The following is a 27,079-nucleotide window of genomic DNA, read 5'->3' as shown; positions in this document are numbered from 1 at the left end:
ATACCTATCGTTGCCAAACTTATTTAAGTTTTGTACGGTATACAGTTTAAAGCAGTTTTGTTTACTTTGTCTTTTTTTTAAAAGAATAATTGTTGATATAACTGCCAATCTGGTAAAAATGAAATAGAGTGAACTTAATAATGGCACTATATACATGTCATGACATAAAGGAAGAAATTCTGCTGTGGTTAATGGTAGTATCACTGATTGATTTTTTTAAAGTACCTGGTACACTATTTCAAGCACATAAGTGCTCAATAAATACTTTAATCAATGGTTAAACCGTATTATATCAAAATGATTACTCAAGCATGGAATATCACTGGTAATGTCTTTTTTTCAAATTAAGAATATAATTTGTAAAATATTAAAATATGACATTAATGGAATTGTAAAGATAATAGAAAACATTTCACTCATATATTTGGGTTCATTCTCCTGTTTTTGTGCTATTTTTCTCCTTTATTTATAAAAACTAAATGAGAAAACATAGAAATTGCTATCACCTTCCCTTTTAATCCAGCAACCACAGTGATAATATAAGTGAAGTGTTTTGTGCAGGGTCTTCCTAGAGAACTGTTGGTGCTCAGCAAATGTTACATAGATTTTGCTGTGTTTACTCACATCAGTGTAATGCTTTCTGTTTGACTTAGTGCTTCACATTATTAATTTAATTTGATTCTACATCAGTTGTTTGACATAGGGTAGTTACTATGCTTATCTTCCTGTGAGAAATCCAACAGCCCAGAGAGTTTCTATTGATAAATTCAGAATGTGGCGTAGTCTTAAACTCAGATGTTCTAACTCTTAAGTTATGTTGTAGTGATTGTTGGTGCGGCTATTTAAACTATAGATGCAGATAAATATTGAAAAATTGAGCCTCATTTTCATCTTTTGACTTGTGTTTTATTTTATATTAACATTTCAGTCCTTTTTTCACAGCTCTGTGGTTCGGGGTATGAACTGATTTCAATAAATCCCTTTTGCTTATTCTTAAGAATAGGGTTGTTTGCAAATGAAGCAAGTCCAGTAATATGTACGAATTACCATTCATTGTATTAGATTGACACAGTGAACCAACTTCACCTTCCCTGTGTGATCCTTCAGATGAGATACTTCCCTTTATAGAAGATAATGAAGCTAAATCTTCATTTGATCTGAATTTACTACTTTATTACAGTTTCACATATTTTTTAAAAGAATAATAACACAATTGGCATGTTGGTGGGACTGGCGGATTTGATTCCTAAATGTATTTGAATACAAACCTACCCAAGTATTCTTTTTACACTAATCCTCTTTTTTTTTCTACCTCTTGGGTACAGACATGTGAGTTTCTAGTAATTTAAAAATTCTGTTGAAATGACACTTGATAAATGGTGTGAGGTTATGAATACTGATAAGTCCTAGAATTCTAGTTGGCGAAGCATCAATTTCACACCTGAGGCCCCAGCTCAAAGTTTAGGTTAAAGGTTTGCTTGGAGTCCGTAGTCTTTTTTTCCTCGGGTCTCCTGACAAGTGCAGTGATTCCAAACCATATTTTTTTTTTCTGCATCCTATCCAGGCGACACTCTGAGTCATTAAATATTAAACCTTATATTCAAGAACATTATTCAGTCATTAATATTACATTGTGGCCTAAACTGCATTGTTCAAAACATTTTAGGATGTTACGCAAGTCTGTCAAAATACATTAACAAACTTAGTCATGTTGAACTAAGCAAAAAAAAAAAAAAAAGAGAGAGAGAGAGAGAGATGACAAACTGCACCACAAACGCATTGTAGCTGACTTTTTATACAATGTAAGCATTTTAAGCTGGGGTATTTGGAAATCACCGCAAAGATAAAATGATCGCAGTGGAAGCCAGATGGAATGAATATTCATCATCCCCGTAACATCTGCCATATATCTTAATGAAATTTATAGTTACCCCTGAAATTTTTCTTCCTTGACAGTATATATTTATCTTTGAAATTATTTTAACTAGGAGTTGAATATGAGTTAGTGCAATTCTAGCTGCTTATAAAAACTGCAGTATCTGATTCAGGGATCATTTTTCAAATCTCCATGACGGCCATCCCTGCACAATCCAAGCTAGATGGGCCTCCCATGAACTGTGGAGAACCGGGAAGCCTCTGATACTCGGCAGAGAGGGTGAGCGCGGGATCGAATTCAGGCCTTGGTCTCCGCGATAACATTTGTTCTGGATTGCCGTGAATGCATTTGGTGTCTTGTTGCCTTTCACAACCCTGTTAGTTATAGTGAGAAGCCATGAAATTCTTCGCATGAGGGAAAACGATAGGAGCATTTTTTGTTTCTAAAATTGTTCTTCTAAAAATAAATCCCTTTTCTGCTGCAATAAGGAAAATTCAGGTAGCAAAAGGTGTGAAAATACGCAATCGAAGAGATATATTGGTTTTTGTGCCATGGCAATAACCTACCCTATAAGCTTTATCAATAATATTGATTATGTATGGTTATATTATACAGGAACGATTATTGACATTTAATGGGTTACAGTTTAATGAGAGAACTCAGTAAGAGAGTATAGGTTGATTTTTAAAACATACTTGAGTACCTAGGATTTTTTTTTTCAAATGGAAAATTTCCCTGTGATCTGTAGGTTAGAAACTATGTTAAGTATCCAGTGGGCTCATCTTGAATACCTGCAGCTGTTATTTCAAAAATGATAGGAATGGGTATTGCAAAGTAAATAATGAAGGTGGCTTAGCGAAGTCCTGCTGGCTGACAGATAAATTATATAAATTATTCATTCTGTTAGTTTAGCTAACATGGTGTGTGCTGCCTGGGATTGGAGCACAGTGTCAGTGACTAATACTGCATCATTAAAACGCATCAGCTCCTCAGGCCTGTGATACAGTGGAGACTCAGAAATGATTGTTAACATCATGCAGGTGGTTTTATTTGCATAAGTAGATGAGGTTTATGATGTGATTTTGACGTATTCACATAATTAAACATTGTAACACGTCGACAGTATGCCCACGATGGTTTTAACTCACGTCACAATTCCTTTCTCTGGCTTTGCTTACCGATGCCGCAGTGTCAAGCATGCTCCCGGCTCACGCCAACATCGCGGCCCCTTTAACTTCCCACCTAGAATTATTACATTGCCAACCAGTGAAGGGGTTTGGGAGCCTCAACACCTCTGTAACTGGAAAGTTTGGGGCACTGCATTGGTGTGTGTCCCTTCCCAGAGCACCTGAAATGTTAATTACTGTACCTCCTCAGCCTTAGTAACTCTGAAGGGAAAAAGACCTAACCCTAACCTTTTAGAATTTTTGTGTCCTGCTACACACAGTTGCAGACTGTGGGGCTGTACTCGCTGTGCTCGCTGTGCGTCGTCACTTACTGTAATTCTGTGTGCAGCTTTACTGTTGGGATAGGGCTGTCCCGGTCTTTCTCAGCCGCAGGCGTCTGTGAGCGGAAAAAGGAAAGAGTGGAGTGCATTATCTGTCCTCTAGTGGCCTCTTGTCGTGTGGTGTTCGTGCGATGTCCAGTTTGCAGATGCATCAGGGCCGACCGAGCAAAGGGCAGGTTGTGCCCTGTGCATGCGGATGAGAGGTGGAAGGCTCTGCTAAGGTAGGGCAGAGAGACTGCACACCTATAGTAATAATTTGAACCAGAACACAGAACGTTTCACCTTGAGGGGCTTCATTCAGCTGAGCAGCCAAGATCATGTAGCACAGGACTAGCATGTGGCTTTTGGAGTTATAAATCTATGCTACAGTTTGCAGCCCATGTTTTCCTGTGGGATTTCGAGTAACGTATGTGCCTCTCTCCGCTTTGGTGTCTTGAGCTCTGAATGGTGACTAACAACTACTCTGGACTTTTGTGACAATTCTGTGAAATAATTTAGGTTAAAAAGAAAAAAGCATCTGTTAAAACACTTGGCAGAAAGAGGACTCCATAAATGTTAGCGATGATAATATTAAACATTTTGCATGTTTTTTCATATAAGTGGTGTAAGCTGTGTGTTAAAATCTTCCATATTAAAAATAAATGGAATAGAGAGAGAGGACCACCTGGGTCTGAATTCCACTTGTGAGAGCCGATCGGGATTCATTGGCTGATTCCTCAGGGGCAGGGCTGAAGATACACCCGTCTCCTATGGCTGATTCCTGTTCTCACGTTGCCTCCTCCTCATTAAATTCACAAAAGGTACTTTCTAGCTTGTTTTCACTTCAGGCGACTGCATTTATTTGTTTTACTTTCGTCACTGATGTGGCTTCTGAAAGGTAATTCTTATTCCTTCAAGTACGGCTGTGATTTAACTTTTGAGCCAGAGATGGGAAATACCCATGACAGTGGGTAAAACATCACACACAATTTCACTTTTTTTTTTCTTTCCTTTTTTGCTCTTTTGATACATGTTTCTGCCATCTCGTTTTATGTTAAAGATGAAAATTAAGTGAAACCCAGTGTGCCGCTTAGGATGGCTTTCAGATAGATGTGTTTTTGTTAGAGTTTTTTTTCTTTCATGTGATTTCATAGAAATAAAACATCTGCCGAGGGATGGATTTTCAGCCGGTGAACAGTGTCTGAGAGGCCTGCAGAGTGATTGCTGGGGTCCAGGAGGATGCTGTGCAGAGCAGGCGTCTGGGGGGCTGCTGTCCGCTGTCCCTGGGTGTCCCCTCCTGTGCAGGCCAAGGTGATTTTTCACTGAAGATGAGCGTGGCCTAAGTGGTGAGGCCCTTCAACTCGGCGATATTTCTTTTGAGGTTACAGAGGAGTCGAAGTAAAAATATTCTGTCTCTCCTCAGAAGTGAGACTGATGGAGGCTCTTTTCCAAGGTCTGTGTTTAAGTAGCTAATAATAACAATTGTGGTTGTGATCAACGGTGTAACATTTGATTCTTAAGAGACTATTTCTCCTTCGGTTGGAGTGGGTTTCAAATAGTTTTTCGGGAGAATAAGATTGGTTTAGTGGCGCAGACTGTGGGAGGCGGGCGGTGCCAGTTTCACCAGTAGCTTCATCCCGCTGCTGGGTTTCCGAGGAGGACGTCACTGTCTCAGATTGGCTGACCTTTGCGGCAGTTGGCTGGGCATTGCTTCAGTTTTACAGAGGAGGGGCTCGCCGTGGAGTTGGTTCTTGAGATGACTTTGGTGCGGTATTTAATCAAAGCACTGCTCTGGAATATAGGCAAGCTATCTATTCCTTGATTCTCTAAGTCCTGCGCCTCAATTACTCCTCATTATTATCAGTAAGCGGCAAAACCGGGCCATGTTGTTCTGTCCCCATGTGAAATTGCTCTTCCTTCATTGTGTTAGGAAGATTTCCTAGTGTGATGTTCCACCTCCAGGTTTCTTTTAAGGAAAATGAGGCTTATAGTGAAAACACAGCATGGGGAAGTATTTCCGTAAGAATTACTGTCCAGTGCCCTGATTGCCTCATTCAGCACTTCCTATCAGCTGCCCAAAGATGCCTTAAGTAACCCTTTGATGTTGAGAAAATGAAGATGGAATGGGAATATTATAAGTGGAGGGGATTCTTGGGAGTTGGAGGCTCTGCACTGTCTTCCCATTTCAGCTTCAGGCTGACTCCCGGCTGCTGTGTCTTAGAAGAATGTCCGATTTATATGGGTGTAGCCAGTGTTAGCTTTGGCTTTGCACAAGATCCCCAGGGTTGGCCTCAGTCTGTCTGAATGTTCCTCTGAGAACCTTTTGGTTTCCATGTCCCTGTCAGCTGCTCTGGGTGGGTAGGGCGTGGGAGACGGGAGCAGGGAGACTTCCTCCTGGTTCCTTTGACAAGAGGCTGAACACGTCTCAGCCGGTGATATGCCACTGGGCCATGCAGTGGGCACCTCAGCTGAACGTTGCCGGCTGCTGTATCTGAGCCCTGGTGGGTAGGTGGCTGAGAAGGAGGAGCCCTGGCCAGGGAGAAAAGTAGGTGAGAAGAGCACTCAGAACAGGGGCTTCTCCCAAGGACTCTCAGACCATTGCATTGGCAACTTTTGCCACTGGGTTATGGGACACATTTATTTAAAGAGGCATCTTGATTTCATAGATCCTGAAGCATGGGGGGTGGGAAATGAGCCCACACACGTTAGAGTTGATGAAATACATTAAGTTCTATATAAATGGAAATAAAGGGAAGTGACGGGAGTGGTGATAATTAAACGATATAAGGCACCTCACTGAGCTTCAGAAAGACTGGCACCTGCAAGTCGACAGGTCTGTTTTAGGAGGGATTGGGAGAAAAGATGTCCACCTTGTCATCGATGGCTAACGCTCCTGAATCTAAGTGTCGAGGGGAACTCTTACAAGCTTCCCGACAGGACCACGGATCCGTAACGGAAATGGGATCAGTCTGGATTTAGGCTTTTCTCTGTCAAACTGGAAACTGGGCGGTGAAATGACCTCCAGAGAGCCCTGAGAAAAAGGACAGAAATCCCCAAATCCTTTTTTTTGGATGGATTCAAGTTCATTCTCCCTCCCCTTTTATTGAATTTATAGGGATGACATTGGTTAACTAAATTACACAAGTTTTAGCTGCACAATTCTACAGCACATCATCATACACTGTATTCTGTGTTTACCCCCCCCAAGTCTTCATCAATCACCATTTATACCCCCAAACCCCCAAATTCTGTGTTGAGCTCTCATTTACCTGTCGGGGTGAAAAAGAGACTTCCAGATAGGCAAGGATTTAGAGAATTTATTAATGTTATCAGCCAGCAGCCAGAATCCATTAAGGAGACAAAACACATCAGTTATTTTTATAAAGAGAGTTTAATATAAGAATTGTTAATGAGGCATTTGAGCTGAAAAGGCAAAAACCCAACCCCCTCCCCCCAACAACACCACAAAGGCAGTGCTGTTTGGTAGAAATATAGTTTGAACTATTTATGAAATTAAAACATTTCTAGTAGCCACGTCAAAAAACATAAAATAAAGAAATAAGTGAAAATAATTTAAAGATATTTTATTTCCCCCAGTATATCTAAGATGATCATTTTTACATGTAATCAATGTGGACTTTATTTATGAGATATATTGCATTTCTGTTTTCATGCTAAGTATTAAAAAATCCAGTGTGTTTTACTGCTCACCCATCTCAGTTGGACAAGCTGCATTTTGTGGGCTCCAGGCCCCGTGTGGGTGATAGCAACGGCTTGGGCAGCACAGCCCTAAGGTATCCCAGAGGTGGCCCTGGCAGGAGACAGTAGGAGCCGTTCCAGTACTGCACTTTGGACAAGGAGGGGGCTCTGGGGCTGCAGCCCAGGTATCTGAGGAGGGGGTGCCTCCTACCTGGAGGGGCTTCTCTGTCTTTGAGCTTGGAGGGGAGGCAGGGGGTCTGGGATGCAGATTTTTGAGCCTCCCTGTGGGTGGGCTGGTATCTCCAGAGTGTGGGATTTATGAGGTTGATCTTGCACGTGTGAGCAAACTGCACACTGGATTTGACTGCTGCTGCAGGAGCCGGCTGATGCGCAGCAGAGAGGCCCGAGTGATGCTAGAAGGCATGGACTGCAAACAGGGTAACCATTTCTCCCTCCAGCCTAGCCACCACCCTCTGGCTCCCTCTATTGGTGGAGCCTAACAGGGACCTTGCGGCAAAGCACACCGATTCTCAGCTCCCACGTCACAAAGCAGAGGATAGAAGACGGGTGTGACACTGGGAATCATAGTTAAATATCTGACAGCCTGGTCCATCTTAGGGAAATGCTTGCAAAAGCAATGCTAACCACATCACACATTGATTACAACAGAGATCTTAATATAGAGAACTGCGGAGAGGAGAAGTGCCTGGGACAATCAGTCTTTGCGTTGTGCACGTGAATGATTGGGAACATCTAAAAGTACTAATAAGGGTTCTTGAAATTGAAGAGAACTCCTTAGAAAGAAAACCAAGAATTGTATGAATTTAATACACTGAACTCTTTCTTAGCTAAGAGTTGGGTTGGAAAAATCAAAGTATGCAAATGATATCTTACTGAGTTTGCAGAGTGTAGTGGTTGAGAAAATAGTAGGAATTGTGTTCTTAAACAGTAGTAGGGAAGAAAGTGTACATGAGTGTTAAGGAAGGGAATGACTACTAACTGCATCGAGAAGCACCACAGGGGAAGAGAATGTCTGGTAACGTGATATAACTGGGAAACATGGAAAGGGAAAAAAAGAGATAAAAGTAATAGTAAACATAATATAAAAACGGAAGATATAACATTAAATGTATCAGTTGTTATACTGTTAATCGTGACAGCCCTGGCTGGGTTGCTCAGTTGGTTAGAGCATAGTGCCACCATGGTTGCCGGTTCTATCCCTGGTCAGGGCACATACAAGAATCAGCCAATGAATGCATAGTTAAATGGAACAACAAACTCGTGTTTCTCTCTCTCCCTCCTCCTCTCTCCCTTCCCTTTTCCCTTCTCTCTCCCTTGAATCAATCAATAAAATTAAAATTAAAAAAATTGTCACTTGCCACAACTGCCATTATGTTAAAACACACACATCACCTACACACCAAGAGCTATGTATTATTTATATGACACACACTTAAAGTAATTTGTTTTAACCTTAATAAAGGTAAATTATTGGATTGGCAAAGCTATACCAAACAGAAAGAAGTTTGAGAAAAGGTACAGTTGAAGGTTATAAGCACTAAGAGAATAAAGAAACACAGCTGGATAATGGTTAACAAGCAGTTTATGAAGACAACAGTCATTAACCTTTATGTATTAGGCACATTTGTGGTTCAGTATATGAATGAAAAATGATTAGAAATTCAAACACTACTTGATCTTAAAAAAATAAAGGAATTTGTGGGAATATTTTTTTCTTAAAAATGTTTACTCTGGTCTTGACGGAGGAATGCACTAAGCTTTAATGTTAAGGCATCTACCATAAGAAGAGATGGAGTGAGTTAGGCGAGGAGAATGTTGGAGAGGGATAATGCAGGTAGAGGCAGGGAGGTTGCAATTGGTGGATTCAAGCCGTAAAGCCCTTGAAGTAGAAAAGAAGTATTGATACTTTCCCTCACTAAGTCTTAGAATGGAGAATGGCAATATCTTCTCTCTCTTACTCTCTGGTATTTACCAATTTATCAAGGACATAGTTTCAAAATATGTGCCCTGGCAAAAATGTGTCCTTGATGGAAAGGATACATAGTGAGAGACACTGTAAAAGGCATGATGTGCTTTTGTGTACTAAAGATACTAAGATGCTGTGATACTAAGTGATGATGATGCTAAGAGGCTGTGGTTCTAAGATACCAAGATGCCCACCCCTGTCTCTCAGGCTCCTGAACCAGGAATACTGTCCTCATTTCTTATCTTCAGGAGGAGCCGTCTCCCACTATCATCTGTCCATGTCTGAAGCTGCCCATCTCCAAAGGGGCCACTGCTTGCCAGTTGTTGGTGGCTTGCCCAGCTGGACCAATGCAAGGGGTTTGCCCCAGAGATACCTGCATTTGACCTTGGTTCCTTTTGCTCCAGCTGACGCTAGGGTGGTTCTCCTGCTGTGTCTTAGTCCACAGGCAGCCACAGCCCCATCCAGTGGGTGTTGACAAGGGGGAGGGGCATAGATACTTTCTAAACAAATCTTTAGTAGTAACAGGTCATGTAGAGACATTTCCTTCCGCTACTTCTATAAAACACTTTATTTTCAAGCCCTTGCTAATATCACACAATTTAACAGTGTGTCTCTACCTCCCTACTCCTACCACTGTTGTGTTTTGAAGAAAATGACAGTTGATGTATACTTTAAGATAAAAAGTTGATTATTTCGGTTTAAGATGTCTTTAAAAATGTTCAGTCAAGCCAGATAAAGAAGCAGCCATAGGTCCTTCTAGTCAGGGCAAGACGGGTGCTTCAACGTTGTGTACCTTGGGGAGAGTCACTGTGAAATCCTAAGGGAGAAGGGGGTGTATGGGCAATGGGTATGGTGACATTGACTTGTAAACTAATATTGGAATTCTTTCCAAATATAAATGCATTTTTCAGTGCAATAGGAGAGTTTATTTGATTAGAAAATGGTCTCAGAAAGTCTAAGACAGGCAGAACTTGTTTCCAAGTGAGAACTGAAATAGGTACTTCAGGTACAAAGCAGGACGCAGTGTGCGCATGGGAGGTGATCACCGAGAAGGGGGACAAGAACTACCGCGTTGTTGCGGCCAGTGATCCTCAGCAGTCGTCCTCGACTTCTGGGCATGGGCTGAGCTTTCTTCTTTTCTTCCAGCATCGTTTTGAAGCTTTGCAGGAAAGTCTCCAGCTTGTGACTACATTTCAGTATGAATGAAAACAGAATCACTTGTGTTTAATGTTCTTGTACAAAGGAAGGAAATCTTGTTGGTTAAATTCCGAACCACATTTTAAATGATACTTACGTAGAAACATCGATAACCAAAAGAAATGTCCTCTTATAATCTGAACCGGGTCATAATGCTGGTTAAATGATACTGGTTTACTAGATGTTTAGCTGGATGTCAGTTATTTGACTTTCCAAGGCAGCATTAGTTATTGCTACGTTACCATTATATAAAGAGTACCTATATTTTATAGTATTAAACTATGCTTGCACTCCGTGTTCATTCTTTCAAAAATATTTATGTAATGCCTGCCAAAAGCCAGGCACTTTTTAGTGTCTGGGCCACAGTGATGCATAAGACAAGCTTCTTATCCCATGGCTCACATTGTAATGTGTGTGTATATATCTTCTGTAAGAATGCAGGCTCCGAAGTCAGGCTGTCCAGCTGCCCCTCTCACTGGCCTTTTGGCCTTGGTCAAATGACTTATAACTTCAGTAAGCTTTGGCTTTACATCCCTTCTTTGTACCATTAACATCCTTATCTGAAATAAAGAATTGATTTGATAAGGCTGTTGTGAAGATTACATGAGTCATATCTGTCAGCTGCTTAAGACAGTACTGGGCTCATAGCATTAATATTGATAAGTGCTCACTCTTCCTGTTACACATACACTATTGCATACAGGTACGTATGGGTACATATGATATATGAGTAGAAGTAGACGGTGGCTGTGTTAACACCCCTTTCTATGTATTTATTTCAGAATCTCAATGGACACACATTCCTTCCAAGATTTTAAGTAATTTGATCTGAGAAGTATTACACTTACTATGTACTTTTATTTTTGTAAGGTCTTATTAATAGAAAGCTGTGCATTTCTTCTGTCATTATTTTTAGTGGTCTTGTAATTAGTTTTTGAACCACCAGCTCAGCTTTTCTGTTAAATAAAATGAATAGTAAACAGTATTTTGAATGCTCGTTCAGCATGTCCTGACAAAGTATGATGCATTGAAGTAAAATCCATCATTAGCATTGACAATGACCTCTGAGGTTGGAGGCCCTCATTTTTCTCTTCCAGTGTTTGAATCTGTCTTTCTGAGTCAAGTACATTGCAGTGCTTTGCGGATATTGTCTGTGTATAATGGTCATAGTTTAATTTTAGATAAATCATTTAATCAAATTCCTTTATCTCTAATGGTCTCAGCCTCCCATTTATTCTCACCCATTATCTGAAGTTTTTATCAGCTTTCCCTCAGTGATATAATGACCTTATATATTAAATTATAGAGTAATTTTCTAAGCTAGAACTATATAGAATTACTTATGCGTCACCCTACATGAAGATAAATTGGAGAGTTTGTGAATGGCCAAGTGAGCAGGACGCAAGTTCAGGGAAACATTTAGGACTGTTGAAAGTTAAGCCATGTTGGGAAAGGGCCACTAATAGTTTTGACTCCCGCAAACTCTGACTGGATATACGAAGAACAAATAAAAAGTGAAATTGTTTTAAAATCATGACAAATAATAGAGGGTTGTAAAACTGTCCTTATATGACCACAGAAGTGAGTGAAGGAAGGGAGGCTAATTTCTAGAGGGGATTTACCCTTAGGGAGGTTATGAAACATGTCTGTGGAAATCATCAGTTTGGGGCATTTCAGGTCTCCTGTGTCCTTTTCCACATCCCAGTGCTTCTCATGTGCAAAGAAATAAAGGGTGATAGTAATTCCTCCACCTTGGAAGATAATGCAGTTGAATGAATATTATAAAATTTAAAAAATGCCCTGGCCGGTTGGCTCAGTGGTAGAGTGTCGGCCTGGCGTGCAGGAGTCCTGGGTTCGATTCCTGGCCAGGGCACACAGGAGAAGCGCCCATCTGCTTCTCCACCCCTCCCCCTCTCCTTCCTCTCTGTCTCTCTCTTCCCCTCCCGCAGCCAAGGCTCCACTGGAGCAAAGTTTGCCCGGGTGCTGGGGATGGCTCTGTGGCCTCTGCCTCAGGCGCTAGAATGGCTCTGATTGTGGCAGAGCGTCACCCCAAGATGGGCAGAGCATCGCCCCCTGGTGGGCGTGCCGGGTGGATCCCGGTCGGGCGCTTGTGGGAGTCTGTCTGACTGCCTCCCCGTTTCCAGCTTTGGAAAAATACAAAAAAAAAAGAAAGAAAGAAAAGAAAAAGAAAATTTAAAAAATGCCTTGTTAAAGTTAACTTCAAAATGCCCTTCCCACTTTCTTAAACTTGTTAGGTTCTTTGGAATAAAGTAAGATTGGCAAGTTTTATATATAGAACTAGATTTAATATACTAGGTATCTGTGAGAGCTGAATGGCTGTGAGTGGTTTATTGTTATTTTTCTTTTCCATTTAAAAGAACAGTTTCTAATAATATTCATGATAGGAAACTGGCTTGGTTTTTAGAAATTGATATTGCTGGTGTAGCTTAAATCTCTTACCTGGTTGAGAATATTCTGGTTAGAGGAGCTAAGTTGCTAGGGTTCCTGGTGTAAGGGCAGAGCTGACTGGTGTTTGTTTCATTAAACTTGGCCACGCAATCCAATTACTTAATGCAAATAAGAAAAGTTTACACTAAACTCCTACTATTTTGCTTAAAATTCTAGAGAACTTAAATGAGGAGATAGGTATTTAAAGAAAGGAAATTTAAATGAAACTTATTACCATGGGCTTAAGGCAGAGTAGGCTTAGGCCAGGAGATCTCAGATGATAGTAGGAAATGCCAGCAAGTAAAGAGAATGTATTCTCCAAGATACTTGGGATGTTTGGTTTTATTTTGAGATAATTATTAAGTCTTTGGAAACCCACGTTAATAATGAAAGGCTGGTTTCTATCTCTTGCCTTCTTTTCACCTAACAGGGACCTTTGAAATCAAGTGCTGCCTTTCATTGTCAGCCAGCACTGGTCTCTTCTTTCTTTTGTGTGTGTTTACAAAACAGCCGGGCTTCTGAATTAGAGCCCCGGCAGCCTTCAGAGAGGCCTAGAAAGCAGGGTCAGCTCCTTTGGCTCAGAGTGAGAGAATGATGGTTTGATCATAGGGACATCTGCCTTTCATAGATGGTCACTGAATAGGGCGGCTCGCTGGAATATAAACCGAGGGTGCAGGAGTGGAAGTGCTGAAGAGAACGGGGTGCTTCCTTCCGAGAACACAAGCAGTTGTTCTTCGCAAAATAGTTGTTAAATGATCTAAATCAGGGGCAGTCAACCTTTTTATACCTGCCGCCCACTTTTGTGTCTCTGTTAGTAGTAAAATTTTCTAGCCGCCCACCGGTTCCACAGTAATGGTGATTTATAACGTAGGGAAGTAACTTCACTTTATAAAATCTATAAAGCAGAGTTACAGCAAGTTAAAGCGTATAATAGTAATTACTTACCAAGTACTTTATGTCGGATTTCACTAAGTTTGGCAGAATAAATCTTTATAAAACAACTTACTATAGTTAAATCTATCTTTTTATTTATACTTTGGTTGCTCCGCTACCACCCACCATGAAAGCTGGAACGCCCACTAGTGGGTGGTAGGGACCAGGTTGACCAGCACTGCTCTAAAGGAACCAGGGAAAGAGGACATAATATTTTCTTATTAGAAGAAAATATGGCTCTTGATAAATTTCACGGAGGAGAAAGTTGGGGAACGGGGAAAGTTGGGGAACGTGAGGAGTAATACAGTTTACAAATTTCTGATCTATTGCATTTAACATCTTAACGTGAAAAGGAAATCTCAACTAGTTACCCCATTTATGGGAAACTTGGCCCTTCAACATAATTGGAAAGAAAGCAAAATTGTCCTCGAAAATTTTCTAAAATTTTTTTCCTCTAAACTTATGAAGGTGATTTTAAGCATCAGTGGACTGTTTTAAGCTTTGTGCTAATTTTTATTGGAAATTGTGTGTATTGAATGTTGTGTGTATATTGGGGGGGGATTTAAGAGATCTCTCTCAGTGATGCTCGATCTGCCAACCTTTGGTATCTGAACCCGTAGTCACAGAACTCTAAAGAAAATTCTTTCCCAGTTAAAAAAAATCTTTCCCAGTGATTCTGGACCCAACTGGTGCTTCCACTGAGACCCGTTCTCTTTCCCCACATTGTCAAGTTAGTGTTTGTTAGATTTCAATTCAGATATCAGCTCTGCATTCATAGAGCTTCACAGAGTCCTCACTTTTTACAAACAATGCACTTTTCAGAGTTTGAGCTTTATGAGGGTAGGGACTATGTCTCTCATGCTCATCATTTGACCCTCAGCCAGGATAGTGTCTGTCACCCAATAATGACATATTGAACGAATTTGTGAATCCCATTTATTCTGACTGAGAATGTCGTTTTCCTCAAGTTGTAGGAAACTCCAAGGATGGGTGCCAACTGAGCGCAAACTCTAACACTTGGAGAAAATACTCTTTGGTTTCATTTGTTCATCACCACCACCATTCTCATGAGTTTTCACGGAATGGAGGATAATATATTCAATGTGTGATGTTTGTTTATCTTTTAACCGTAAGGGACCTTAGGATTATATATAGTTATATATGTTGACATATACTTATATATGTTATATAGTTGAACCGTGAATTTTATTTATTTATTTACTTACTTATTTATTCACTGAGAGGAAGGGAGGCAGGAGAGGAGAGAGACAGACTCCTATATGTGCCCCGACCGGGATCCACCTGGCAAGCCCACTAGGGGGCGATGCTCTGCCCAGCTGAGGCGTTGCTTCATTGTCCAACAACCGAGCTCATCGTAGCAGCTGAGGTACAGGCTGTGGAGCCATCCTTAGTGCCCGGGGACAACTTGTTCCAGTTGAGTCATGGCTGCAGGAGGAGAAGAAAGAGAGAGAAGCGAGCGGGGGAAGGATAGAGCAACAGATGGGCACTTCTCTGTGCCCTGACCAGGAATCGAACCTGGGACATCCACATGCTGGGCTGGTGCTCTACCATTGAGCAAACCAGCCAGGGCGTGAATCTTGAAATTTTAAAGCTGGGAAAACTTAGGGTAATTAAATTGTACTGCTGAGTTGCTGGTAGGTAATGAGAATTTGTCCTGGACCTACTGCCAGACTCTTAAAGATGCAGTCTGTTTGTAAGGGTAAACGAAAGTAATTGGAAGGATTGATTCAGATGGAAAAGTAAATTCGGTTTTAGTCCACCTGTGCCACTCCCAGGCCTCTGCAGCCAAGAGCCAAGCACAGTTTGGTGTTGATACTCCAGAGGCTCTGATAGTGTAGAGTACAGAATATCTTCTAAAATGAAATTGTTGTAGCATCCTGCTGTTTAAGTGCCTTAGTGTAGTCTCTGGGATTAGATCACAGTTGGGACACTTATAACTTGGTGGCTTCGGCTTGTGGGTTCAGCTTGCCTCTCTAGTTGTTTCTTATCTTCCCGTCTTCGTTTTCTGCCGCTGGTTTTCTCCCTTTGGTCTGTGGTTGGAAATGACACCATTTGTTCCTTCACGCACCGGCCCATTGAACGAGTACTTGTTGAGCTCTTCCCGTGTGACAGGCACTGTTAAAGCATCAGGGACGCAGCAGGGACCGAAGCAGCCCAGATCCTTGCCCTTACGGAGCTTGGAGCCAGGTGGGGAAGAAATAAAGGCCTGTGAGTGGATAGGGCTGCCCGGCCATTGTTGTCAGTCTCTGATTTTAGAAGCCCTTGCAGATAATAAAAAGAAAGCAGAACTTATTGGTGAAAAATTGAAATACAGAGATGGAGAAGACAAAGCTATAAGCGGTGAACTCGGTGGTTTCCTGCTTTTTAGAGAATCCCTGCTCTCTGAATTCCTGGTGGTCACTGTTGTCATTACTGTTTTTACCTGACATGTGTGGCTACTCATTCTGTCGCCAGCGTTGTGCTGAGTGCTCTGTGTATATAGAACCCTAGAAGATAGGTACCTACCAGCCCATTTCACACTTGAGAAGAACGGGACCTAGGAGCTAACTAAAGCACTCACTCAGCTAGTTGGCGGTAGAGCCTTGATTTGGACCCCGGAGTTCAACTCCAAAGTGTGTGCATCTGCACCAGGTATTGCAAGCTGAGAAACCTTTATTATTTACTATAACAGTGAAGAATTTTGTACTTTTTTTGCTTTTATAGCATTAACTTGCCAAAACTTTATATATTATTTCTTATAGTTCAGCCACTTTTAACTCCTTTTTTTAATTTTTTTGTATTTTTCTGAAGCTGGAAACGGGGAGAGACAGTCAGACAGTCTCCCGCATGCGCCCGACGGGGATCCACCCGGCACGCCCACCAGGGGCAACGCTCTGCCCACCAGGGGGCAATGCTCTGCCCCTCTGGGGCGCGTCCGCGACCAGAGCCACTCCAGCGCTTGGGGCAGAGGCCAAGGAGCCATCCCCAGTGCTCAGGCCATCCCTGCTCCAATGGAGCCTCGGCTGCGGGAGGGGAAGAGAGAGACAGAGAAGAAGGGGGGGTGGAGAAGCAAATGGGCGCCCCTCCCACATGCCCTGGCCGGGAATCGAACCCGGGTCCCCCGCACGCCAGGCCGACGCTCCACCGCTGAGCCAACCGACCAGTGCCTAACTCCATTTTATAATTAAAATTTATGCCACATGCAAATAAACTCAGGAAAAACATTTATTATTAAAATAAACTATTTTAAAATGTATTATACCAATTGTGGTAGATACAAGAGAGACTTAGTTGTATAGAGTTCTAATGTAACTTGTATAGTCTTCTGTATGCATCTGCAGTGCCTGTGAGCACAGTGCTTGACAAGCCACAGCTGATCCATAAACGATAGTAATTTTTAGTATTTTAGTTTCCATCTCACATATAAAATAGAGCATATTTTTTACTTGCCAGTGATGTACTTGTAAAAATACTTCACTGCTCAGTTTGGGAATTTGACTCAGTAGCCTCAAAACAATTTTCTTATGTGGGCCACTTCCTTTTTGATGACTCTCCTTTTCTTTATCTCCGGGATTTATTTGGGTGAAACTACCTTTCGGTAATGGAAGGCTGTGGCCCCCAAACTTGACAGTGTGTATCAGAATCAGCTGAAGGGCTTACTAAGAGACAGCTGGGCACCCCGAGTTTCTGCTCGCAGCTAGTATGGGGGGCTGTCTAAGCACATGCATCTTTAACAAGCTCCCAGGTGATGCTGTGGGTGCTGCTGGCATGTGGACCACACTGTCAGAACTGCTGCTGTCGGGAAATGACAGGACTTCTGGTTATTGCTGTTCTCTTATAGTCATACATGTCCACTGAGTTAATGTATAGACTCACGATGTTGCTGCTCTTATTGTGAAATCGATTTTGACATAATATAGAGGAACTTGGTCTGTATAGGTGTAATTGCTCTTATCGCTTAAGAAAAATTTTCTTTTGCATTAGAGCAGTGGTAGTCAACCTGGTCCCTACCGCCCACTAGTGGGCATTCCAGCTTTCATGGTGGGCGGTAGCGAAGCAACCAAAGTATAAATAAAAAGATAGATTTAACTATAGTAAGTTGTTTTATAAATATTTATTCTGCCAAATTAGCAAAAACCCGACATAAAGCACTTGGTAAGTAATTATTATTATATGCTTTAACTTGCTGTAACTCTGCTTTATAAATTTTATAAAGTAAAGTTACTTTCCTACTTTATAAATCACCATTACTGTGGAACTGGTGGGCGGTTAGAATATTTTACTACTAACAGAGATACAAAAGAGGGTAGTAGGTATTAAAAGGTTGACTACCCCTGCATTAGAGGATTTCAAAGTGTTGGATTTAATTTGTTTCTATTATTCAGCTTTATTCCAGAACACAGTTTTTAGGGCGAAAGCATCATAACTTTGGGGCATATTTTACATGGTGATTTTATCTAATTAATTTCTGAGAATTACAGGGTATCAGGATGATGTAGCAATTTAAAAATAGTAACTTTTTTTTTCTCTTGAAAAATTCTACTTTCAGTAATTTTTGGAAACTAAATTTGATAGACTAGTATGGAGTTTAATTTGTTCCTCATCATTTCCACTTACAAAGTAGAGTTCACTCAGAATTTCACTTATACCAACATCACAATTTTAGCCTTTCCTTTCAAAGCGTCGCTTAAACCTTTGGGGATAGGTTGGTATAGAGGGGCTATTCTCTCCAAGAAGAAAAGGCAATCAGAAAATCTTTGTCCATGAAATGAGACTGAAATGTACTCTCGTTTATCTGAATACCTTTATGTGCCAGGCTCTGTGGTGAAGATTGGTGCCAAAGCAATTTATCTTTTTCATGAACAATGAGGGGTTTTAGTGGATTGTAACTTAATACGATCTAATTGTGTGACGAGCTTACTGATAAACCTAATGCAGGCAGATGCTTTATTAACAGAATTAGCATTGTGTGCAGGTCCTGGGAGGCATAGTTCTGGTGTTCTGTTTTGCTAGACCATGTCTGCAGAGGTAGGTACCTTTAGTTTGGAGCTAAGGGAAGAATTGGAGTTGCTCCAGAGGTGCGGAGCCCTGCTGTTGGAAGGTCAGGCCAGTGTTGCGTATGAGGATTGTCGGAGAATGGGAGTCATTCACTGGGAGGGAAGACATCTTAACAGTGTTTTTTGTTCCCTGCCGTACTGTAAGCTCCATGAGGACGGGGACACGTCTGTCTTGCTTAGCACTGCATCATCAGCCTCCTAAGTGTCTGCTGTGTATCCAGTACACGGGTGATTTCAGTCAGTTTTGAGGGGAAGAGATGGTCACCTTCAAATATCTGTCTTGTAGATGGCTTGCTAATTATATTTATTACTGATATCTCCACAGGGCAGATGCGGCACCAGGGATATAATTTTAAAGTGGGCGGATTTCAGTTGTACCTAAAAAGAACTTTGTAAAACCAGCTTAGCAGTCACATTGATAACCTTCATGGATTCTGTTATTTTAACTGCTCGGGGAAAGGCTGCATAGGGATTTGCCAGGAAAATATACTTGCTTTTGATAAACTATGGGTCCAGACAATTTCAGCTGTTTCTCTTTTTACTTAAATCGTTTATTAAAGAATAAGCCAATAAAATGTTATCTTTCTGAGTTAGATCTTTCTTATCTTTCCAGACTAAAACAAAGCAAAGAACTGGACCGAGAGAGGGCTCTTGCCAACGAGCAGCTAACCAGAGCTATCCTTCGAGAGCGGATATCGAGCGAGGAGGACCGTACCAAGGCAAAGCACCTGGTGAGGATGACAAGGGTCGTAGCAATGTCTCGTCCGCCCGGGAATCCCTAATGCCCGGTAACAGCTCAGTGCTCATGCCTGCCTTTAGTATTGCTAAAGTTCATGCTGTCTTTGCTTAGATGTCCTTGATTCTTGCCTTTTATAAATAGTTGACAATTTGCTGACATTAACCATGAAGGACTTTTTAAGGCAGGTAACTTCAGAATGATTGACGCAAAGGGCACCCCAGAGGCAGAGATCCATGTGTCTTGCCTGACAGGATAATGTCCGTGTGTGTCCCTCCTCCCTCCCCTTGGTTTTGTTGCATTTGAACACTCGGGCGAGCAGCCTGGCTGGTTTCTGTCTGAGAAGCCTCCAGCAGAGCTGAGTGAGGTTGCATAAGTTGCTTTCTGGGCTTTAGAAAGGGGAAAACATAAAGCACGAAGTTTCGAGAACCATCTTTTTAAAGAAAAGAAATGATTGGAAAACATTCTTTTTCAATTTAAAGACCACATACACATATCTAAAAATGATTAATAGAAAGAAGAAAGTTGAAAAGGCACCCGTCAGTCTGTCGTTCTCTCACAACCACTGTTTACATTGGGGTGTGTTTCCCTACAGACAATTCTTATTCCTGAATCTGTTACATATTTAAGAACTTGGGTAATGCCGCATACAGTGTTTAGCATCAGGAACATTTTCTTCTTTTTTAATTATTTTTATTTATTCATTTAGAGAAGAGAGAGAGAGAGAAAGAAGGAGGGGAGGAGCAGGAAGCATCAACTCCCATCTGTGCCTTGACAGGGCAAGCCCAGGGTTTTGAATCGGCGACCTTGGCATTCCAGGTCGACTTGATCCACTGCACCACCACAGGTCAGGCCCAGGAACATTTTCTAATGTGACCAAATGTTCTTCTAAAATGTAATTTTAATGGCTGAGTAATATCCAGTCTTCTGTGTGCAGCGTAATTTATGGAAGATACAAGTGGAACATCTCTGGGTGAAGCCTGGGGGTCTTGATTGCTCCCTTCCCACTTCAGCCTTCCTGGAAACCCACATGTAACCTCTCAGAACCATAGAGCCACTGGAGGGTAGTGGGGAACTTGTTGGGGCAATAGAATGTGATTCTGTACTAGAGAATTGTGAATGCCCGGTTGAGGGCGATTTCCTTAGTTTAGCAGGCAATTGGGAATTGTTAAAAAAATTTTTTTTAAAGGTCAGTTTCTGTTCTCTCCTATTCTTTCTCTTGGTCCTTTATTTTGAAAAGCTAAACTATGACCTATATACCCATAGAAGAAATTATAGGAAGTTAATGTGTAATGGATGAATTTATTACTCTAGTGACTCATCCAGGGTCCAGGCTGAATGGGTAGACAGTGAAGCCAGAAGAGGGATGATGGATTAAGAAAGAAATGTTAAGGGACTGGCTAGTAGCCATCGTGAAAGACGCACATATTTAAGTGGAACTGAGGCTAAGGGATGCGACAGGATCACCGTTTATCCCAAAAGGAGGATAATCTCAGCGATAGAGACACTAAGTGTTGAGTGATTCAGTCGTTGAGGATCTCTGCTGTACCCCTGAGAGTCATTTCTACCAATGTCACTGCCTCCCTGTTGGAGGAGTGGAGAGGGTTAATAGTGCTTATGTTCAAGGAGGGTGGTGGCTCTAGCTTCTCAGTTCCTAGTGGGTGGAAGAATCCTTGATGGGATTTTTTTTTGTGCCCCAACTTTTGTCTCTTACCTTTGAAGTACTCTTTTCTCTCCTTATTTGTGACTAAATTTGGACATATTGTCATGTTGGGTTTTTTTAGTTCAGAGAGATAAGCAAGATTGGGATTTAAAAATATCCTCATTAGATATACTTGCATGCATATGACAAAGTGTAAAAAGTTTTCACTTTTGTGAAAGTATAAGAATATCTTATGTAATAGTAACTAAAATCTTATGTAATATAGTTTGGGGGGAATAGCCATCTTCAGCCAATTTTTCTCTTTGGAGCTGACAAATCCTGTCTATTGCATGCATAAATGTTTAGCACATTAAGCATCAGAAACTAGCATTGTAGCTTCCGTTTTGTTAGGGCTCTTCTTTACTGACTCTGGGGTTGCAGAATACAGATGGCAAATTACTGTGCTCTTCTCTCCTAAATTTCAGCATCTATTGTAATATTAGCCAAATAAAGCCCTCAAAGCACTTAGGAAATAAAAGTGGAATTAATACAATAGGATTATAGCTGATTCAGGGGATCCCATCCTGGCCTGAGTGGTCTCAGACAGCTGGGTGATAGTTCATGGTCACAGCAACATGGTTGCCTACAGTAATTTAGGTACCCAGTGACTCTCAACTTATTTACCAAATTACCCCCTTTATTGTAATAGAAGACATGTATATTCTGTGGTAAACATCAGAAAATAAATACAAAAGATATTAAATTACCACTATCCAGAGATGACTACTGTTAAGTTCTGGTTTATTGTTTTTATATTCCTTTTTACATTCCACTAACTGTATAAAACATTCATATTAATACTGGTGTGAGTATATATCCCCCAACAAGAAGGTAATTAGCCTGACCTGTGGTGGCGCAGTGGATAAAGCTTCGACCTGGAACTCTGAGGTCGCTGGTTCAAAACCCTGGGCTTGCTTGGTCAAGGCACATATGGGAGTTGATGCTTTCTGCTCCTCCCTTCTCTCTCTCTCTCTCTCTTTCTCTCTCTCTCTCCTCTCTAAAATGAATAAATAAATAAAGTTTAAAAAAAAAAAAGATCTTTGTTTAAAAAAAAAAAAAAGAAGGTAATTAATAGTTTTGTATAACTCTTACAATGACCTTCACATTGAAAAAATTTAGATTATATGGTGAAAGTCTTTCTATACTAATAAGTTTATACTTGTATGATCACTTTTAATGGTTGACTGTATATCACTGGATTTTCTTTCTTTCTTTCTTTCTTTCTTTCTTTCTTTCTTTCTTTCTTTCTTTCTCTTTCTTTCTTTCTTTCTTTCTTTCTTTCTTTTTCTTTTTTCTTTTTTCTTTTTTTTACAGCAGAAGAAGGGGAGATAGGCAGATTCCCTCATGCATCTCGACTAGGATTCACCCAGCAACCCCATCAGGGCCGATGCTCTAGTACTGAGCTATTTTTAGCACCTGAGGGCAGTGTGCTCTAGGAGAGCCATCCTCAATGCCTGGTGCCAAGCTTGAACCAATCAAGCTACTGGCTGAAGGAGGGAAAGAGGGAGAGAAGGGGGAGAGTGGGAGGAAGAAGCAGATGGTTGCTTTTCCTGTGTGCCCTGACTGGAAATCAAACCCAGGAAGTTCATATGCTGGTCCAATGCTCTATCCACTGAGCCACCAGCCAGGACTTCCCTAATTATAAGAATAATACAGGAATATTGTGGAAAACTTAGAAAATATAAAAATTACTAGGGAACTACCTCATATCCATTGGGATGGATACTGTCAAAAAGACAGCAGCAAGATTGACAAGTATAAAATGGTGCAGCCACTGTGGAAAACAGTATGGCAGTTCCTCAGAAAAGTAAAAATAGAACCACCATATGATTCAGCAATCCCACTTCTGGGCATTTATCCAAAAGAATTGAAAGAGTTTCAAAGAGATACTTGAATGCCCATGTTCATAGCAGCACCATTCACAATAGCCAAAAAGTGGAAGCAACCCAAATGTTCATTCGATGAATGGATAAACAAAATGTGGTATATACATACAATAGAATGTTATTTAACCTTCAAAAGGTAGGAAATTCTGACACATCATGCAGCATAGATGAACATTGAGGACATAATGCTCAGTGAAATAAGCCAGACATAAAAAAATAAACAGTTCATGACTCTACTTTCATTAAGTATCTAGAGTAGTGAGATTTATAGAGATGATAAGAGGGAGGATGGTTGCCAGGAACTGGGGTGGGTGGGGAGGGAGGGAGGAATGGAGAGCTTTTTAATGGGGATGGAGTTTCAGTTTTGTAGGCTGCAGAGAATTCTGGAGGTTGTTTGCACACCAATGTGAAGGTATTCTGTATCCCTGAACCGTGTACACTTCCTAAATGGTTAAGATGGTCAGTTTTATGTTATACGGCTTTTACTACAATTAAAAGTTAGAAAAATCATTAATGTAGTAAGCAGTATTACACACATAATTAATGTTGAGGGAGTATAAAGTTCTTTTTGCTTCCCCCCCCCCAGTGGATACCGTCCAGATTTTCAGATTCTATACCCCCACCACCTTGTAAAATGTGTGGTGTGAACTTCAAGCCTACTATCATATATAGTCCTGAGCTGGGGAAGCGGGCACTGTCAGCACCCATGTTCATGTGAGAGTCTACCCAGCATTGTTCCGCTGTGAGCGCTGAGCCCCCATTGCCGCCATTCTTAACCCTCATACGTGGGTCTTGGGGTGATGGCCAAACATCGATTTGTGCCTCTTTATTTAGAACCCAAATGTTGCAGCCTGTAAGAAAGTAAAGGTTAGGTTTCACACATTTGAAGGAATTGGAAAGCTGTCTTTCAGGAGAACTGGGTGGGGGGGACCACAAAACTGATGTGATGCTGGTACTGTGAAATAAAACTAACTCCTCCCTCCCCCTCATCTTCCTCCACCCCCCAACAGCTGACATTTAGGTTACAGTCTCCTTAGATGTGAGTCGAGGCTTTTCTCCCCACAGTTGTAGTAGCTAGCGTTCTTGAAGCTCTTTAAAGGGCAGAGTCACGTTGGTACTGTTGTTGAAGTTTTAAAATAGGATCAGATCAAAACTTTCCTGTTTGGAAGAGTTGCTTTAGATGGAGGAGCTGTAATTCCTGCTTTAGATTCAAGGAGAGTAGACCAGAGACCAGCCCTACCTCCCAGTGACTGGTACCAGTATTTTAATCAGCTGATATTACCCAGAAGTTTTGGGGAAGGCAGTTCACTGATAATTCTACCCACGTGAAAAGTTAATTAAAATTCACATTAAAGCTATGCTTCTTAGGAGCAGGAAAACACTTCTTAAAGACTAAGTAAGAGGAAACCTGTAATGTTAACGTGACTTGACATTTTGTTGATCTTCTAAAGTCTTATAAATTTAATATTTGCTGTGTCATTAGGTTTTTTTTTTTTAAGAGAGGGCATTGTTATTTTTTTGACTTTACAATTATATTTGATTTCATTTAAAAATGTCAGTTAAAATTTTATTAACTTTTTTCTCTCATTAGACTGTTTTAGCTTAGTCGTTTCCTTTTATCACCACAGGCTTATGTTGTTGTTGTTTTTAATTAGAACTTGAAAAGAAGCCCCACTTATATACTTAACGGGGTAGATACTGAAATATTCTGGAGTTTACAAACCTGAATGTGAAATAAAGTTTTTCACTCTGGACAGATGTTTTATTGAGTGCTTACTGTATGCTAGATGGAAAAGACAAAATCCTGACCTTGAGGAGTTCACAGTAAAATGTATGAGACAGATATATATTTTTTAACTTTTTTATTTTGTGACAGAGACAGTAAGAGGGACAGATAGGGTCAGACAGACAGAAAGGGAGACAGCTGAGAAGCATCAAGTCTTTGTTGCAGCACCGCAGTTGTTCATTGATTGCTTTCTCATATGTGCCTGGACCTGGGGGGCTACAGCAGACTGAGTGACCCCTTGCTCAAGCCAGTGACCTTATGCTCACTCCAGCGACCTTGGGCTTCAAGACAGTGACTTTTGGGCTCAAGCCAGTGACCATGGGGTCATGTATATGAACCCTCGCTCAAGCTGGTGATCCTGTGCTCAAGTCGGATGAGCCTGTGCCCAAGCCAGCGACCTCAGGGTTTCGATCCTGGGTCCTCCACGTCCCAGTTTGATGCTCTACCCACTGCGCCACTGCCTGGTCAGGCAGGAGACAGATATATTTAAAATAATGTTAAAAATTGTTAATCTGTTATAGAGCCACGCTACTTCTATTTTTGCGAGAATTTTCACTTTTGTGAAAGCAGGGACTTTTTTAAACTCATTGCTGTGTCTTCACTTATCTGGTCAGCACACACTTGAGTGCCTCTTCTCTGCCAGTGCCTAGCAGAGAGTCAGCAGTCAGTGGATACTTGTTGATTGACTCACTAAACGAAGACTTGAATCTTCTTAAACCCTGGAAATGGAGGGGAGGAAATGGGGAAGAACAGAAAAGATTGCCCAGGAAGTAGGGCCTGAACTGAGTCCTCAGGTGTGTGTGGGCATCACACGTGGAGGTGAGGCGCAGGGTGGTGCAGGCAGAATCATAGCAGCATGGGGACCACGGGGCGCTGCGAGGAACTGCTGAGGGGCAGTCAGCGTGCAGAGTGTTGGGGGATGAGGCGGAAGAAGTTGGCATGGCCGAGATCACGAGTTTATGGACCCCTGGACTGTGTTCACCCAAGGATGTGAAGGGAGGACTGAAGTGGTTAGATGGGCAGCTTGGGAACTCATTCTAGTGAAGTGTGAAGGGTGGAATAGAGGAAGAAATGAATGGAAACAGAGGTCGTTAGTTAGATCATGAGGTGTTTTGGTCTTTTTCCACATTTCCTTCCATCACAAAGGTATTAAACACCTACTCTGCGATAGGCACTGGTAGTTCCTGGGGGTGGTCAGGGGCGTTCGATCTAGTTGCTTCTCCTTGCAGTCTCCAGTCTGGTGCAGGGTTTGTGGGGAGGTCAGTCTTACCTTGAGTTTCTTTTTTCTATTTCTGTTATAATTTTGAATTTGTAAAAGATAAAAACACTAAAAAAAAAATATGGTAGGTGAATGCGTAAATCTAGTTTTTGCAAATTTAAGCAGCGGTTTCACAAATGTCATTTTTCATCCCCAGTTTCCTTTTTGTCTGAAACACACCAGTGAAGCAATCAAGAGAAATTGATTAATTTTGTGCTGTCCTTTTCAGTGTTTTGTTTGTGCTACATACTGTGACAGTTGAAATTTCATGGTAAAAGACAAAAAGGTTTTGAATTTGGGATCTGGGGGGAAATGACTAAATTAAAGGAAGTAGATAAGACTACCATGGCTGCCCAGAAATATGTGAGGTCCTGCCAGGGCAAAGGGTACAGTTGGGGGTTGTCATTTTGGTATCAACAAGGTTCGTGCTCAACAGTTCTGTGGAGAAGATCAGCGAATATCAGTTGGGGCTCTTGGAGTTGTTAAAATTAACCAGGTGAAGGAAGTGGCGATATAGTCTCAGGTATCCCAGGTTCTTTTATTGGGCACTTACAGATACTTTTTTGGGGTGCAATTTAGTACTTTGATCTTAACCTCTACTGATGGGACTGCTCTGGTTCTACATGCCACGTGCCAGTTTTCTTGCTATAGACATTACACCCCTATTGTTTTGACAAGCATGAAGTATTAATTGCTTGCACTTCCAAAAAGGAAGGTGTTGATTCTGAGTTGCTTTTTTGAACTATTTAAAGATAAGAGTTTCAACTTGATGTGTGAGGGATCTAAGCCGTTATCTGTTTTCCTCAATGTTATTGGTGAGAACGAGAGCTTGGAGACATTTGCAAGTCCGGTGCCTGCTAACTCTTGCTCGGTAAGGATCTTACCGGGAAGTCTGCAGGGCAGCATCCCTCAGGACCAGTGGGCGCAGAGCGCGCTCCACCCTGTGCCTCCCGTGTGTCGGGATTCAGCAGGGCGTTGTGGTTTCTAGCACAGAGCATTCGTGTGCCATTGTCTCTATGCTCTTTGCT

General features: G+C 41.4%; 1 protein-coding gene across 4 annotated transcripts in view; it reads left to right on the top strand.

The window, feature by feature from the left end:
* CHCHD3 (coiled-coil-helix-coiled-coil-helix domain containing 3) overlaps window positions 1-27,079 on the top strand; it is a 291,050-nt gene that overhangs the window by 92,051 nt on the left and 171,920 nt on the right. For all 4 annotated transcript variants that reach the window (XM_066262325.1, XM_066262326.1, XM_066262324.1 and 1 more), the window contains exon 4: window positions 19,297-19,414. In XM_066262325.1, the coding sequence (XP_066118422.1) occupies window positions 19,297-19,414 (118 nt within the window). The remainder of the gene's footprint in view (window positions 1-19,296; window positions 19,415-27,079) is intronic.

Source organism: Saccopteryx bilineata, chromosome 2, assembly GCF_036850765.1.
Source record: "Saccopteryx bilineata isolate mSacBil1 chromosome 2, mSacBil1_pri_phased_curated, whole genome shotgun sequence".
NCBI classification, from domain to species: domain Eukaryota; kingdom Metazoa; phylum Chordata; class Mammalia; order Chiroptera; family Emballonuridae; genus Saccopteryx; species Saccopteryx bilineata.
Note: the sequence above shows the minus strand (reverse complement) of the source record. Positions and strands in the feature narration are given on the sequence as shown.